General features: G+C 38.3%; 1 protein-coding gene across 1 annotated transcript; it reads right to left on the bottom strand.

Annotated features, from left to right (window-relative positions):
• Nucleotides 1-3,023: 3,023 nt before the first annotated feature.
• On the bottom strand, nt 3,024-7,039 carry LOC123199470 (LRR receptor-like serine/threonine-protein kinase RGI3). Its single transcript, XM_044614534.1, has 2 exons — nt 5,113-7,039; nt 3,024-3,703 (listed from the first exon to the last, which is right to left on the bottom strand). The coding sequence occupies exons 1-2, from the start codon at nt 7,037-7,039 to the stop codon at nt 3,024-3,026; spliced, it is 2,607 nt and encodes an 868-aa protein (XP_044470469.1).
• Nucleotides 7,040-17,662: the final 10,623 nt, after the last annotated feature.

Here is a 17,662-nt window from a genome sequence, read left to right as displayed (position 1 = left end):
AATTTCAGCAAATCTTAAATAGAATCAAAGAAAATCAATATATTTCAGGTAGACATATTGTGGTAAAGGTCGAGGTTATTGTTAAACAGTTTTCAAAATCAGAAGTTTCTATTGTTGGAAATTTTGGACAGGAGCTGCGACTTGAACAGCTTGAACTGGGGCTATAAACTTGGCAGAGTCACCATTTTGGGACCTAAGGATTATGGACCATCATGCTTCCAATGCTGGAAAAAAATAGACAAAACAGTAAGGAAAGACAAAGTCAGGAAAGATGAAAGCTTGATGCCTGATTAAATATCTCCTTAACGCATTTTATTTTATGAATTAGAACAATTCTCTAGGATTCGACAAGGTCTTCCAAAAAATATTTCAGGTTGCGCCAATATAAGGTGTAACAATTGTATTAAATAAGATCATTACAATACATATAATTAATGATGACATGTTAATATATGTAGCAACTAGTAACCGGAATCTAGCTATTAAAAAAATTAGGTATGTAAATTTTATAAAATTAAACAATATGAGATTTAAACGTTTTAGAAATATTTCATATAAGAGTCAAAATATTGTATGTTAAATTATTTTGCCTCGCATGAAATACAGGATCAAAACTATTTAGATTGCCAATGGAACAACAGGAAGCTCACCCGAAAATTTATTCTCGTGTAATGATAGATGAGTCAGTTCTATGCAGTGCACAATGTCCAAAGGTATTATACCTGACAACCGATTGAATCCAAAGTAAAGTTTTTGAAGCTTTACAAGTTTTCCAAAACTTTTTGGTATGTTTCCAGTTAGAAGATTCATTTTGAGATCCAAGAATGTTAGCTCTGTGAAGTCTCCAAAATAATCTGGAATTGGACCCTCTAAGTTGTTGTTCCATACTCTTGAAGCTTCACAATTTTTTCAAAACTTCTTGGTATATTGCCAGTTAGCAAATTTATCGAGACATCAAAAACCATTAACTCTGTGCAGTTTCCAAAATCATTTGGAATTAGACCCACTAAACCATTCTTACATAATCTTAGATATTGAAGCTTTTCAACCCAAAACACGTTTTGATAGTTTAAGAAGCTCACAAACTATTTAACCAGTCAAATTTTCTCATCCTCAAGCAATGTGGGATGTACCGACAAAGTACAGATAAACCCAACATTTCTTTCGTGTTTTGCCAATGTGATATTTGTCTAAAGGTATCATATACACCCCCTTCTAGAACTTAGCATCCTCTCTAAGATTTGTCCCACAATCACTCAAGAGGATACGGAAAACCACTTTGATAATATTGTAACATCCTTGGTTTTATACCTCAACCCATTGCCAAGATATTGCTCACTTTGAACACAGTTTATTATGATTTTATTTCTAGACTTTGCAACCAAAAACGTGTCTTGATAACTTAAGGAGCTCACAAACTATATAACTAGTCAAATATTTTCATCTTCAAGTAATGTGGGATGTACAGACAGACCCAACATCTCTTTCATGTTTTATCAATGTGGGATTTGTCTAAGGGTATCATAAATTGTAACATTCCTAATACAATAGATCATACACATAATCTATCATGGTTGCAACTCAAAATGTGTCTTGATAGTTTAATAAGCTTCATCAAGTGATGTGGGATGCATACACAAACCCAACATCTTTCTCATACTTTGCCGATGTGGGATTTACTTAGGGGTGTCACATTTACCCCCTTATAGAACTCAACATCCTTACTAAAGTTTTTTGTCATCACTTAAAAGGATACGTTGATTGATTCTAATACTATTTGTAACACCTCTAGTCCAATAACCCAACCCATCTTCAAGATATTGTCTACTTTAGACACCAAGATTACAAGTGACTTACCCCATCATCATTAAAATTTGACATCCTTTAATAAATCCTATATTAGCATAGCATGAGAAAAATATTGGGTTTGTTTGTGTATCCCACATCGTTCGGGGATGCTAAAATAAGATTGATTAAATAGCTTGTGAGTTTTGCGTTTTGGGTCGTAAAACCCAAAAGAAAACTATAATGGATTTTGTGTCCAAAATAGACAATATTAGAGCCACTTTGCATGTCCTTTTGAGTGATGCTAGGGCAAACCAAACCTCAATGAGATCCCACATCACTTGGGGATATTGGGGAGTCTAAGATAAGACTAGTTTACTTGGGGATGATTAGGACTCTAAGATAAGAGTGGTTAAATAGTCTATGAGCTCTTTAAGTTGTCAAAATGTGTATTGGTGAGCTCCTTAAGCTAGGAAGCTATCAAGATATTTTGGGTTGCAAAACTCAAAAACAAAATCGTGATAGACTGTGTATCAAAAGTGGATAATAACTATCCAAAAACAGAACTATGATGGACTGTGTGTCTAAAGTGGATAATAGCCAATAAGCTTCTTAAACTATCAAATGTCCAAAGTGGATAATAACCTGTAAACTTCTTAATTTGTCAAAATGCATTTTGGGTTGCAAAATCATAAGGGATTGTAAATCCAAAAGTGAACAATTTCTTCGTAGTGGGTCTATCTATTGGACCAAAGATATTACATAGAAGTTAAAGTTCTTCCCTTGATGAGTCCACGACGGGATGAGAATCCATTTATATATGCATGCAGCATGATAGTTGAATTTCGTTTATTTTAAGAAGAGTAGAGATAAGTTCAAGATTAGATATAGGGTGAGAATGCATTTACCATCGCTTCTTATTTTATCATTGATGATTTTTGAACTGATTATTTCTATTTGACAGGTATGTAAGCACTATTTACCCCTAAGGGGTAGCTTATGTGGTAAAAAGAGTTTTTTATGTATAAGTGAACATGAGTTCAAGTTTCTTTTGATAATATATCAAAATCAAATTCTTGATTTATCTCTTGAGAAGAAAGAGGGGAGAACCTTAATCTAAGAAGATTTAGGTATACAGGCTAACATAGAAGCTGTTGACGAGCTGTTGACATACTGAAGAAAGACTCTAAATATTGCCTGTTAGCTTATTGTGCCTGACAATAAATATAAGAACAAAGCTAGATTGCCAATGGATCAAGAGGAAGCTTTCCCAAAAATTTAGTGTTTTTTAAGGACAGATGGGTGAGTTGTGTGCAGTTTGCAAGTTCAAAAGTTAATACACCTAAGTAAAGCTCTTGAAACTTCACAAGTTGTCCATAGCTTCTCGGTATATTGCTGGTTAGAAGATTCATAGAGAAATCCAAGAATATAAGTTTTGTGCAGTTTCCAATATCATCTGGAATTGCACCCAAGAAGCTGTTGTTCCATAATGATAAATGATGACGCTTCACAAGTTTTCCAAAACTTCTTGGTATCCCTCTTGTTAGAAGATTGAATGAGAGATCCAAGTCCGTTAGCTCTGTGCAGTTTTCAATATCTCGTGGAATCACTCCCTTCAACCCGTTCTTATATAAGTGTAACACTTGAAGCTTGTTGAGCTCCCCAATTTGCCATGGAATTGGGCCAGATATTAAATTCTCACACAACATCAGGGACTGCAACTTGCTGCAGTTTCCAATCTCTTCTGGGATATGACCTGAGAGCTGTGTTCTATAAATGAATGATAGTTCAAGTCTTTTCAGCTTTCCAATTGACGATGGAAGAATTCCAGAAATATTGTTTTCACCAAAACCTAACCGAACTAACATGGTGCAGTTTGTTAACTCTGTTGGTATCTCACCCTCGAGATAATTCCCACCTGCTCAGAATGATTGCAGCTTGCTCAATTCTCCAATAGGTTTTGAAATTTTTCCACTCAGTTGATTGCTGTAGAGTAACAGAACTGAAAGACTTGATAAGTTTCTAATGCCAGAAGGAATTTGGCCTTTAAGAAAGTTGGTGTTGAGATATAAACTTTGCAATTTTTTTAGACTGCATATTTCTGAGGGGATTTTGCCTGACAGAGAATTGGTACTGAGATCAATGGAAATGAGCTCGCAATATTCTCCATGATCTTTTGGAATGATGCCGGTGATATTGCAGAGAATTGGTGGAAGCACCAATACTTTTTTTTATTTAATTGTCTATTTTACAATGATGAAGAAGATAAGTTTTGTGTTGTGGTGGAGGTGTAAGCCAATGAATGTAAATTCCACACTAAATAATGGTGTGGAAAAGCAAAACGAGTATGGATGGACCGAAGTAGTGATGAGTGGCCACTCAATTTTTTAATCAGTCCACTCAATTTTTGTATTAACATTTTCTTTTATTTATTCTGTATTATCTTACTTTGAACTTGTCTCCTCTAAAATTATTATTTTTTTGATAGTTTCTCAAAACCTGTATAACAAAGCCACAATCACCGCAAAATCCTTCAAAATTCCACAAAATACATAGATTAAGTTGTCAATCCAATCACATGGACTTTTTATCCATGGATTAGACAATTTATAATTTATATATATATATATATATATATATATATATATATATATATATATATATATATATATATATATATATATATGCACTATTTTATCTTTTATGATCTTTCTTTGTTTTCTCTTTGAATAATCATATTGAGCCCCTATATATGACTCCTTATTTTCTAGTTTCCATTTCAGTGGGTTGAAATGTGTAAAATCGACAAAAAACCTAAATGGTAACAAAACATAAAATATCGAATTATCACATTCTTTTATTAAATAGATTAAACTTTTTTTCTTTTAAAAGGGCTAAATTTTAAAGACTAAACTTTTAAATTTTCCTATTGAATAAACTAAATTTTTATTCTTTTATATTGAATGTATTAAATTAATTACCTTACTTCCACAATAAAACAAACAATTTAATTGTGTCTGTTCAATAACTCTAATAACAAAATATTGAAATTTTGGTCCATTTTATAAAAAAAATTATAGAATATCAGTTCCTTTAATAATAGAAAGTGAGAGTTCATTCACTTTAATAAAAAAAAAGTTGATAGTGCAATCCTACAAAAACACCAAGAAATTGAATGCATATTCAATAGCTTAATCACATTTCAATTACATGAAGCTTGCAAAATACATAAAATATATTAGTCTTAGCTGGAACACAGAATTTATCAGGCCAAGTAGGTAACTATCAAGCTTTTTCAGATTGCCAATGGAACAAAAGGAAGCTCACCTGAAAAGTTATTGTTGTCTAAAAACAGTTCGATGAGCTCTGTGCAGTTTGCAATTTCAAAAGGTAATGCACCTGACAATAGATTGTAACTTAAGTAAAGCTTTTGTAGCTTCACAAGTTTTCCAAAACTTCTTGGTACGTTACTTGCTAGAAGATTGGATGAGAGATCCAAGTACGTAAGCTCTTTAGAGTTTCCAATATCACCTGGAATTGCGCCCACTAAATTGTTTTTCTTTAATCTTAATTCCTGAAGCTTCACAAGTTTTTCAAAACTTCTTGGTATGCTACCATTTATAAGATTGAATGAGAGATCCAAGTGTGTCAGCTCTGTGCAGTTTCCAATATCATCTGGAATTGCACCGGTTAAGTTGTTGGTCCATAGTCTAAATTGTTGAAGCTTCAAAAGTTTTCCAAAACTTCTTGGTATGCTACCGGTTAGAAGATTGATTGAGAAATCCAAGTGTGTCAAATCTGTGCAATTTCCAATATCATCTGGAATTACGCCCACTAAGCTGTTATTCCATAATACTAATTCTTGAAGCTTCACAAGTTTTCCGAAACTTCTTGGTATGTTGCCAGTTAGATTATTGGATGAGATACTCAAGTATGTCAGCTCTGTGCAGTTTCCAAGATCATCTGGAATTGAACCTACTAAACCGTTGTTCCATAATCTTAGATTATGAAGCTTCACAAGTTTTCCAAAACTTCTTGGTATGTTGCCAGTTAGAAAATTTGTTGACATACTCAAGTATGTTAGCTCTGTACAGTTTCCAAGAACATCAGGAATTGGACCTGTTAAACTGTTGTTAAATAATCTTACATCTTGAAGCTTCACAAGGTTTCCAAAACTTCTTGGTATGCTACCAGTTATATGATTCAATGAGAGATCCAAGGATGTCAACTCTGTGCAGTTTCCAAGATAATCTGGGATTGCAATGACAAAACTATTGTTCCACAATCTTAGATCTTTAAGCTTAACAAGTTTTGCAAAACCTCTAGGTATTTTTCCAGTTAGAAAATTCTTCGCAGCATCAAAATTCCTCATCTCTGCGCAGTTTCCAAAATCATCCGGAATTTCACCCTCAAAGGCGTTACCCCATAATCTTACATCTTCAAGCTTTGTAAGTTCTCCGAAAGTTTTCGGTAGATTGCCCGTTAGGAAATTCTGTGAGATATCCATAAATATGAGCTCTTTGCAGCTTCCAATTTGGTTAGGGATCGGACCAGATAAAGAATTCTTAAACAAGTACAGGCTCTGCAGCTCGCTGCAGTTTCCAATCTCTTCTGGTATTTCACCCTCTAGATAATTCCCACCTGCTTGGAACAATTGTAGCTTGCCCAATTCTCCAATAGTTTTTGGAATTTTCCCACTGAGTTGATTGCTGTGGAGTGACAAAAATGAAAGATTTGACAAGTTCCCAATGCCAGGAGGAATTTCACCTTTAAGAGAGTTGGTGTTGAGATCTAAACTTTGCAATCTTTCTAGACTGCATATTTCTGAGGGGATTTCACCTGACAGAGAATTGTAACTGAGATCAATGGAAGTGAGCTCGTGATATTCTGCAATTTCTTTTGGAATCGTGCCGGTGAGACTGCATGATGAGATGATAAGGGTCTTCAAGGACTTGAGAGATTGAAAATTTGAAGGCACCGGACCTTCCAATTCTAGTGCATTAAGGCTTATATTCACCACTTCTCCATTCGAGTTGCAATGGATCCCAAACCATTTACATGGACTGGAGTCAGCAGGATTCCAGGATTTCAAAGCATCTGTGGGGCAATTTAAACTATTCTTCCAGGTTAAAAGAGCTTTGCCTTGTTCATCAATGGAGTAGCTATGAGAGAAGAGAAGAGATATAACTGAGACAAACAAGGTAAAGAAGAAGATATTTGGAGAAAACAGGCAATTCATTACGGTTCCAGGCATTGCCTAGAGATGAGAAGAGGTGATTTGTTTTGGAATTGTGAGTTCTTTTGGTGGTCGACAAGAAATTTTTTTTATAGTAGGTGGAGGCATCCAGCCATTCACATTAGCTTTTTGACACCATTATTTACTTAGGAAATTACCTTGTTTATCTTATTTCAATATATTTTTTATAATATTTACACCACCCATCACGGAAAACATTTGTTGAAGATTCTGTAATATAAAATGCTTATGTCTCTCAATCAGAAGAGACTTCCATTTCATTTGCTAACAGTGTCAATAATTTAAGCACCCTCTCAGAAATTATGGTGCTAAATCATGAAACGTGTGGCACAACTGCATCAATTTACTATGCATTTTAAATGTCCATCTGAAGGAAGTTTAGACTCAAAACCTTAGGATAAGAAAATCGGATAATTACATACTCAAAGTACAGAATAATCCACTTCTTTACCTGTCCATTTTCTCTCTAATTTCATTGAATGTGACATGTTAATCATAAAACATGTTTTATTGACTCTGCCCAAAAATGACAAAGTAATTTCTTTTCTCTAATCTCATAGATCTGACTCCCTCTAACAAGGTCGTGTTCATCGTTTATGTCACCCCCATCCTGTTGTGGAGTCTTTTAAACTCTGAAATTCTTCTCAATTCCCTCTATCTTGCAGAATTTTGTTAACTCTTTTGACGTGTATTAACCAAGGTTGTAACACTCTTACTATTATTCTTCTCAACTTTAACTTTCTATTCCTTGAAACTTGAGAACACCTCTGATTTTTATCTCATGAATTAATACTAAACTTTCCTTGGGAAGTGATCAATAAATGTCACAAAGTATCTGGCTCCATTTTTCGCTGGTTTCTGTTGGACCTCATACTTTTGAGTGAATATACTCTAATGCCTCCATGCTCCTATGTGAGGAAACCGTAAATTAAAACTTATTTTGTATTCATATCATAACAATGTGATGCGTACCTGAGCACTACTGCAAATCCAAGGCTACTCCAGCAGGACCTCACCCCACAACTCAATCACCAAATATGGAAATACTGCTCAATGTAATCACCTCAGCCCAAAACAGAACAAGCAATTGTAAATGAACACAGAAAATATTATTTGTATTGATTGAATTTCTTAAATAGAGTTACAGTGTACTCTCATCAATACAAAAACTATTTCCCAGCTGTTACATGAATGGTTAGCAAAATACAACACAAGAACATAATTCACATAATAACATCAGCCTGGAACCTCTGACTTGGATTCCCAGAATCCACCCAACAGCCACCAAAATGCAGTGCCAAACTTCTTACTTGCTCAGCTTCCGAGAGGCCGGCTCTCTCCCATCCACATTCCTGAAGTTTTTCCCTCCTTTTCTTCTCTTTCCTCCCTCTTTTTATACTTCTCTCCTTTTCCTTTGTACGTTCTACTGTCCCCAAGGGATGTCACCTCATTTCTTCTAATCCCTAGGATCTGGTACATGCTCCTTGCTTCCATTGCCTCCTGCTCTTGACTCCTAGTTCCTTCCTGGTTTGTTTTCTCCTCTTGCACTCTCCCTGGTTGGTTACCACCTGTCTTTCTTCCTTTCTCCTTTGCTTTCTTTTTAACATATACTCTTGCCCTAACATTACCCCTCCCATCGAGAGGCACCTTGTCCTCAAGGTGCAGTTTTGGAAAGAGGTGTTCCAGATGATCATAGCATTCCCACGAATTTTCACAGTCAGGCAACCTTTGCCATTTGATCAACAATTCTAGATTACCTTGGCTGGAATACCGATGTTCCAGCACCTCCTCTGGCTGACCCCGCAACTCCAGGTCTTCATTGAGACAGCCAGGCAGTGGCTGACTCAAGACAGAACCCCCCAGCTGCTTCTTTAACTGGGAAATGTGAAAAACATTATGAATTTTGGTGCCTTCTGGTAGTTTCAGCTTGTAAGCTACAGGTCCTATTCTCTCTATCACCTCATACGGACCATAAAAATGGGGACTCAGCTTTTCATTGGGTCGAGAAGCCAACGAGCGAAACCGATATGGTTGTAACTTGAGGAAAACTTGCTCTCCGATTTGGAATTCGACGTCCCTTCTATGCTTATTTGCAGTTTTCTTCATCCTCTCTTGGGCTGCTTGCAAATTGCTTTTTAGTTCATCTAGGATTAGATTTCTTCTTCGAATCATAAAGTTAACTTCCTCTACCTTCGATTCCTCCTCTACCCAGCGAAGTAGCGTGGGCGGTTCCCTTCCGTAAAGCCCCTTGAATGGAGTCATGCCCGCTGAGCTATGAAATGTCATGTTGTACCAATATTCAGCCCATGACAGCCACCTAGGCCACTCTCTGGGCTGTTTGGAACAGAAGCAGCGCAGGTACGTTTCCAAACTTCGATTCACGACTTCGGTTTGCCCATCCGTTTGCGGGTGGTATGTCGTGCTATACTTCAAATGTGTTCCAACAACCTTAAATAATTCTGTCCAGAAGTTGCTAAGGAATATACGGTCTCGATCGGTCACTATAGTCTGAGGGAACTCGTGGAGGCGTACTACCTCATTGATAAACCTTTCAGCCATGTCCTTAGCAGTGAAAGAGTGTCGCAAGGGTGTGAAATGTGCATACTTTGTCAACCGATCAACCACAACCAATATTACACTCAGCCGTCTCACCTTCGGGAGCCCTTCGATGAAGTCCATGGACAAGTCTTCCCAAGTGCTAGCTGGGATAGGCAGTGGCTGTAACAAACCCGCAGGGGACATGGCTTCGTACTTCATTCTTTGACACACATCACATTCTGCCACGAATTCCTTGACGTCTCGTTTCATGCCTTCCCAATATAAGACTGAATTAAGTCTTTTATATGTCCTGAAGAATCCAGAATGACCGCCCAAGGGGGAAGAGTGAAATTCAGCAAGGAATAGAGGAATAAACCTAGAATGTTTGGGCACCACCAATCAGCTCTTATACAGTAGCCTCCCTCATTTGAATGTGTAATCGTCATGTGAAGCAGGATTGCATAATAAGTCCTGGATAATTCCCTGTAATTTCCCATCCTTGTCCACCTCTTGCTGCAAGTCTTCACTTTCTTTAGGATGCACCACCGACACTGCCTTAAACTCTCGAGTGAACATTGGATTCCTAGAAAGTGTGTCAACCGCCTTATTTTCGCATCCCGGTCGATAGATAATCTCAAAGTCATATCCAAGCATTTTTACTAACCATTTCTGCTGCTCATGCCCTGTGATCTTTTGTTCAGTCAGAAATTTCAAGCTCTTCTGATCCGTGCGGACTTTAAAATGTCTTCCGAGAAGGTAGTGGCGCCACTTCTGGAAAGCTAGGACTATCGCCATCAATTCCTTTTCGTACACCGACTTACTGCGATTTCTCATGGATAACGCCTTGCTCAGATATGCTAAGGGTCTACCTTCTTGCATTAGTACAGCCCCAAGGCCTGAACCGGAAGCATCGATCTCTATTACGAACTGTTTGGAGAAATCTGGAGCCGCCAAGACACGAATTGAAATCATGGCAGCCTTGAGGGCTTCAAAAGCTTGTTTTGATTCGGGTCCCCAACGGAAGGCATTTTTCTTCAGTAAATTCGTTAGAGATTCCGCAATTTTACCATATCCCCTCACGAACCTTCTATAATACCCTGTCAATCCCAAAAAACCTCGCAGCTCTTTCAGATCGCCTGGAATTGGCCAAGCTTCCATGTCGTTTAATTTTCTCGGGTTAGCTTCCACCCCTTTTTTAGACACTATATGCCCCAGGTACTCAATTTTTTTACGTCCGAACGAACACTTCTTCCAGTTGACCATCAATTCGTGGTTCTTGAGGAGCTATAGCACTGTTCGTAGATGCGGTAAATGCTCCCGAAATGTCCTGCTATAGATCAGTATATCGTCAAAGAAGACTAAGACAAATTTTCGGAGATGGGGTTTAAAAACTTCATTCATCAAGCTTTGGAATGTGGATGGGGCATTGGTTAATCCAAATGGCATAACCAGAAATTCGTAGTGTCCTTCATGTGTCCGGAAGGCAGTTTTCTCCATATCCTCCTCTCGAACCCGTATTTGATGGTACCCTGATTTTAGATCTAGCTTGCTAAATACTTCAACTTCGCCTAATTCGTCTAGCAGTTCATCAATCGTGGGAATTGGAAATTTATCCGGGATAGTGATACGGTTGAGGGCTCTGTAATCTACGCAGAACCTCCAGCCTCCATCCTTTTTTCGCACCAAAATCACTGGACTGGAGAAGGGACTCACACTAGGTCTCACCACACCTACCGTCAGCATCTCTTTAACCAATTGTTCAATTTCATTTTTCTGATAATACGGATACCTGTAGGGTCTCAAGTTCGAGGGTTGCGAGCCTGGAATCAACCGTATGGCATGATCTTGATTTCTTCGAGGTGGCAGCTCTTGTGGTTCTGTGAACAACATTTTGAAGTCTTCTAAAATTTCCATAATGGCTGGGTAAGAATCTAACTCCTCTTTCTCAACTGTTCCCGTGATTGCAGTCAGCCTAACCCAGTATCCTTCATCTCCGGTTACCACTAGTTTACACAAGGTTTTAAGAGAGGATTCCAGCTGCATAAGAGAAGAATTTCCCCTGAGTTCCACCCTTTTTCCCATTCCACCAAAATTTCATGTACTGGCTATTCCAATTGACCTTGACTTCCCCTAAATTTTTTAACCAATCAATCCCAAGGATAGCATCAATTCCTCCTAACCCGAAAGGAAGGAAATCCAGTTTCATGCGAATGTTATTCACTGTTAGCTCTACCCCTTTACAACGTCCCACGCCTTTTATTTTTCTGTCATCGCCTAACACCACCGAGTACTTGGCCGCTTGCACCGGCAACCCCAATTTCTGCACTAGCTTGTCAGAGAGGAAGTTGTGCGTAACTCCACTGTCCACCAAGATAATTATCTTCTTCCCTTGCATGCTACCCAGCAATTTCATGGTTTTTGGAGACTCGAATCCCACTACCAAACTACTGTTTAAATTGATCTCCCCTTCGAGGCCCTCGGTTAGTGCATCTTCGTTAGCCTCCTCTCGTACCTCCTCCTCCATTTCTTCATCTCCTATTATCATTACTCTCAACTGGCGAAATCGACAGCGATGACCTGGCACAAATTTCTCATCACAGCAAAAACATAGGCCTTTCTCTACTTTTGCTCGAAATTCCTCATTGGAGAGGCGCCCGAAATTTTCGTCTCGACGAGGGGGCCAAGACGAAGCTCCGGTGCTTGGGGTGAGTCGCTGATTGGAATTAGTCGTCGGCTGCGTTGTGGAAGGGCTGGTTTTGTTATGAAAATTGGGGCGGGTATCGTGGTGGGCTCGGGTTGGCTCATTGGGTGAGTTAACCGTTGGGCTTTGGGTCCATGGGCGAGATGAAGTTTGGGCGGGCATGGTGGGTGTCACATGATTGGGCTGGCTACTTAAAGTGGACGCACTTGGGCTGGGTGTAACGAGAATTGGGATGACATGGGTTGGGTAAAGGAGTCGGGTCGCCTAAACCTGGGTCTTTGAGCAGCTTCTTCCTGGCCGCAACACATAACGTTCATCAATGACCTGGTTTTTCCTCTCCACTTGACGTGCCTGCTTCATCATCTCTGTTAATGTTCTAGGGTGAAACATCCTCACCTCCGATCAAATCTCATCTATTAATCAGTTCATGAAGATAACCTTCATCTTATCTTCTGAAAGGTCATTAACGACTGTCGAAAGAAGCTCAAATCGGCTGCGGTACTCCTGCACTGACCCTTCCTGTCGGAGCCCAAAGAGTTCTTTTTCGGTTGTCCGATCATCTGTCGGTGGAAACCGCTCCAATACCTCTCTCTTAAATGCCTCTCATCTTGAAAAAAGGGTGATGTATTTCTCGCCACTGTAGCCAATGCAGTGTATCTCCTTCCATACAAACTCTTGCAGCTGTTAACTTCTCTAACTCTGTCAGCCTATTCACCCGAAAATAGCGTTCCACCCTTGATATCCAATCCAACGCTTCTGTTCCTCCAAAGAGAGGTAATTCCAACCTTCGATACTGTAAATCTCTTCTGTTCCCCTCAATCGCTTCTCCTTCTCCCCTGTTTACAGTATTTCGTCCTCCTCCCTCATTAACAACCCTGTCAGCTTGTTCACGTGGTGGTATGGAAGGCTCTCCCTGTGGGGGAGAGTAAGATAGTGATGGACTCGGCTCTATGGGTGCCTTGCCCTTGTCATTTCTTTCTCGTGCCGATGTCGTTTCCCTTAACTCCCGCAAATATTCTTTAATGGTTTCTATATTGGATTCTATTTTCTCCATTCGGGTGTCTCCGTTTCTCAAGTCTGTCCGCAACTCCTCCAACCCCTCCCTCATGGTCGTCAACTCCGATTCCACTCTCTCTACTCTAGCTTCCATTCTCGTCATGCTCTGATACCAGTTGATGCGTACCTGAGCACTACTGCAAATCCAAGGCTACTCCAGCAGGACCTCACCCCACAACTCAATCACCAAATATGGAAATACTGCTCAATGTAATCACCTCAGCCTAAAACAGAACAAGCAATTGTAAATGAACACAGAAAATATTATTTGTATTGATTGAATTTCTTAAATAGAGTTACAGTGTACTCTCATCAATACAAAAACTATTTCCCAGCTGTTACATGAATGGTTAGCAAAATACAACACAAGAACATAATTCACATAATAACATCAGCCTGGAACCTCTGACTTGGATTCCCAGAATCCACCCAACAACCACCAAAATGCAGTGCCGAACTTCCTACTTGCTCAGCTTCCGAGAGGTCGGCTCTCTCCCATCCACATTCCTGAAGTTTTTCCCTCATTTTCTTCTCTTTCCTCCCTCTTTTTATACTTTTCTCCTCTTCCTTTGTACGTTCTGCTGTCCCCAGGGGATGTCACCTCATTTCTTCTAATCCCTAGGATCTGGTACATGCTCCTTGCTTCCATTGCCTCCTGTTCTTGACTCCTAGTTCCTTCCTGGTTTGTTTTCTCCTCTTGCACTCTCCCTGGTTGGTTGCCACCTGTCTTTCTTCCTTTCTCCTTTGCTTTCTTTTTAACATATACTCTTGCCCTAACACAATGACTTTGCGGTCATATCATCATGTTTTGGATATACAACCTAACATACGAGGACAAAGGGATTATTAGACTTTAAAAGTCAGAAGTTGTTGACACTGAAGAAAGCTTATTGTACTCGACAGTAAATACAGGATCAAAGCTTTATAGATTGCCTATGGATCAACAGGAAGCTAACCCGAAAATTAATTGATTTCTAAGAAAAGATGGGTCAACTTTGTGATGTTTGCAATTTGAACTGGTATTATACCTGATAACTGATTAAAGTTCAAGTAAAGGAGTTGATGCTTCACAAGTTTTCCAAAAGTTCTTGGCATGTTGCTGTCTTCTTCATAAAACAGATCATAATGAACCACCATGCTCTTACTTACAATCTCTTAATTAATCTTATACGTGATCAGATATCATATTTACTGAAAGGCCAAGAAATTGAATGCATATTCAATACCTTATTAATCTTTCAATTACATGAAACTTGCAAAATACATAAACTATATTAATCTTAGATGGAATACACAATATATTGGGCCAAGTATGTTACTGTTAAACAGTTTTTAGAATCCTCTTTTAGTTTATTTTGCCTGACAGTAAATATAATACCAAAGCTTGTTAGATTGCCAATGGAACAACAGGAAGCTCACCGGAAAAGTTATTGCTTTTTGAGGACAGATAGGTGAGTTTTGTGCGGTTTCCAAGTTCAAAAGGTAACACACCAAATAAACGATTGAAATTTAAGTAAAGCTCGTGAAGATTGACAAGTTTTCCACAACTTGGAGGCATGTTTCTAGTTAGAAAATTAAATGAGAGATCCAAGTATGTAAGCTTTGTGGAGTTTCCACTATAACCTGGAATTGGACCCACTAATCTGTTGTTCCATAATCTCAAATCTTGAAGCTTCACAAGTTTTCCTAGACTTCTTGGTATGCTGCCAATTAAAAGATTCAATGAGAGATCTAGATATGTTAGCTCTGCAGTTTGTGATCTCTCCTGGGATATGACCTGACAGTTGTGATCCATAAATGAATAATGCTTGAAATCTTTTCAGCATTCCAATTGACGAAGGAAGACTTCCCGAAATACTGGTATCGGACAAGCCCAACCCAACTAAATTGGTGTAGTTTGTTGTCTCCTCTGGTAACTCACCCTCCAGATAATTCCCACCTGCTCTGAACAAATGTAGCTTGCTCAATTCTCCAATAGTGTTGGAAGTGTCCCACTGAGTTGATTGCTGTGGAGTAACAAAAATGAAAGACTTGACAAGTTTCCAATGCCATAAGGAATTTCGCCTTTAAGAAAGTTGGTGTTGAGAATTGTAACTGAGATCAATGGAATTGAGCTCTCCATATTCTCCAATTTCTTTAGGAATCCCGCCGGTGAGACTGCATGATGAGATGTTAAGGGTCTTCAAGGACTTGAGAGATTGAAAATTTGAAGGCACCGGACCTTCCAATTCTACTGCGTTTAGACTTATATTTAACACTTCTCCATTCAAGTTGCAGTGGATCCCAAACCATTTACATGGGCTGGAGTCAGCAGGATTCCAGGATTTCAAAGCATCAGTGGGGAATTTTAAACTATTCTTCCAGGTTAAAAGAGCTTGGCCTCGTTCATCAACCGAATAGCTATTAGAGAAGAGAAGAGAGATAACTGAGAGAAACAAGGTGAAGGAGAAGATATTTAGATAAAAACAGGCTGTCCATTATAGTTCCAGGCATTGCTTAGAGATGAGAAGAGGCGATTTGTTTTGGAATTGTGAGTTCTTCTGTGATATTGTAGCAGGAATTAAACAAGATTTTAATAAAACTCGAAGGGATCAAGAAAATTAATCAGAATCAGTGAAGCTTATGGAATGCAGAGGAAAAACAGAAAAAGAAAGAAAGAGGAAACACAAGCTGATAGACTTCATTCTTTTTTTTGTAACTGTCAGTGAGTTATACATACATCCAATAGCAATATATTGCATCAGAAAGATTCAATTGTTCAACAAAAAATCAACAAAAATCTTGATATTAAGGATCATCAAGCTTTTTTACCAAAACACACCTACTATTTTGACTGATATTATGTAAAATGACACAAAGAACCTTAATTCTCTAACATTCTGGTGTTCCACAAAGAAATTTATTTATAGTCGGTGGGGCCATCCAGCCATTCACATTTAGTCTTTTTCACACCATCATTTACGTTGGAAATTACATTGTTTAGCTTATTTGAATTCATTTTTTATGACGGTGACGACATTTACACCACCCATTACGGAAAACTTATCATCTTTATTGATGGAAAAAAGACAATAAAAAGTTAAGTATGGATACTTCAATGATGGGGTCACAAATAACAGTGAAAAGTTGAAGAATCTGTAATATGAAATGACTATGTCTCTCAATCAGAAAGAGACTCATATTTCATTTGCTAACAGAGTCAGTAATTTAAGCACCCTGCCAGGTATTATGGGGCAAAATCTTGAAACGTGTGACAGAATACCACAATCACCAGAGTCCATAACAAATTTAATATTAGGTCCCACTATACTTTAATTGGACAGTTTAGGCCCGGGTTCTCCAGGATGTCCAATTTGAGGGAAGTTAAGAATCAAAGCCTTAGGATAACAAAGTCAGGTAATCAAATACTCGGAGCATAGAATAATTCATATTTCTTTACCTGGCCAAAATGTAGATTTTCTCTCTAATTTCATTGAAGTTGACTATAAAACATGTTGTATTGACTCAGCCCAAAAATGCTTATGTAATTTCATCTGTAATCTGAATTCAGATAGATCTGGCTCTCTCTAACAAGGTCATGTTCATCCTTTTTGTCACCTCATCTTGTTGTGGAGTCTAACTAGGCGATGTTCTCTCAGACAACTCCATAGTTTTCAGATCTAAGATATTTAACACTCTTATCATTGTACTTCTCAACTTTGACTTTTTATTCCTTAAACCTAGAGAACATGTAACATCTTTGGTCTAATAGTCCAGCTCACTGTCAAGATATTGTCTACTCTGAATACAAAGCCTAACATAGTTTTGTTTCTAGGTTTTGCAATCCAAAACGCATCTTGACAGTTTAAAGAGTTCACAGACTATTTAACCAATCAAATCTTTCACCCCTAACCAATGTGGGATACACAGATAGAGTACAAACAAACCCAAAATCTCTCTCATGTTTTGCCGATGTGAGATTTATTTAAGGGTATCACGTACACCCCACTTAGGGACTTAGCGTCCTCGCTGAGGTTTGCTCCATCATCATTCAAGAGAACACGCAGAATCACTCTAATACCATTTGTAACACTTTTGGTCTAATAGTCTGACTCATTGTCAAGATATTGTCCACTCTGGACACAAAGTTTATTATAGTTTTGCTTTTAGGCTTTGCAACCCAAAACTCATTTTGATAGTTTAAGAAGCTCATAGATTATTTAATCAGTCAAATTCTCTTATCTCTAACCGATGTGGGATACACAAACAAAATACAGACAAACCTAACATCTTTCTCCTACTTCACTAATGTGGGATTTACCTAAAAGTATCACACATCTCACATC

The sequence above is a fragment of the Mangifera indica genome, chromosome 1, assembly GCF_011075055.1.
Source record: "Mangifera indica cultivar Alphonso chromosome 1, CATAS_Mindica_2.1, whole genome shotgun sequence".
Lineage (NCBI taxonomy): Eukaryota > Viridiplantae > Streptophyta > Magnoliopsida > Sapindales > Anacardiaceae > Mangifera > Mangifera indica.
This window is presented reverse-complemented; position numbering and strand designations above follow the sequence as displayed.

Excerpts from the sequence above, each read along its gene's own strand:
- LOC123199470 (XM_044614534.1), bottom strand. The coding sequence starts at position 7,039 with ATGCCTGGAACCGTAATGAATTGCCTGTTTTCTCCAAATATCTTCTTC. Across the intron at positions 3,704-5,112 it reads AGACAACAATAACTTTTCAG|GTGGGAATTATCTCGAGGGT; the intron begins GTGAGCTTCCTT and ends CATTCTGAGCAG.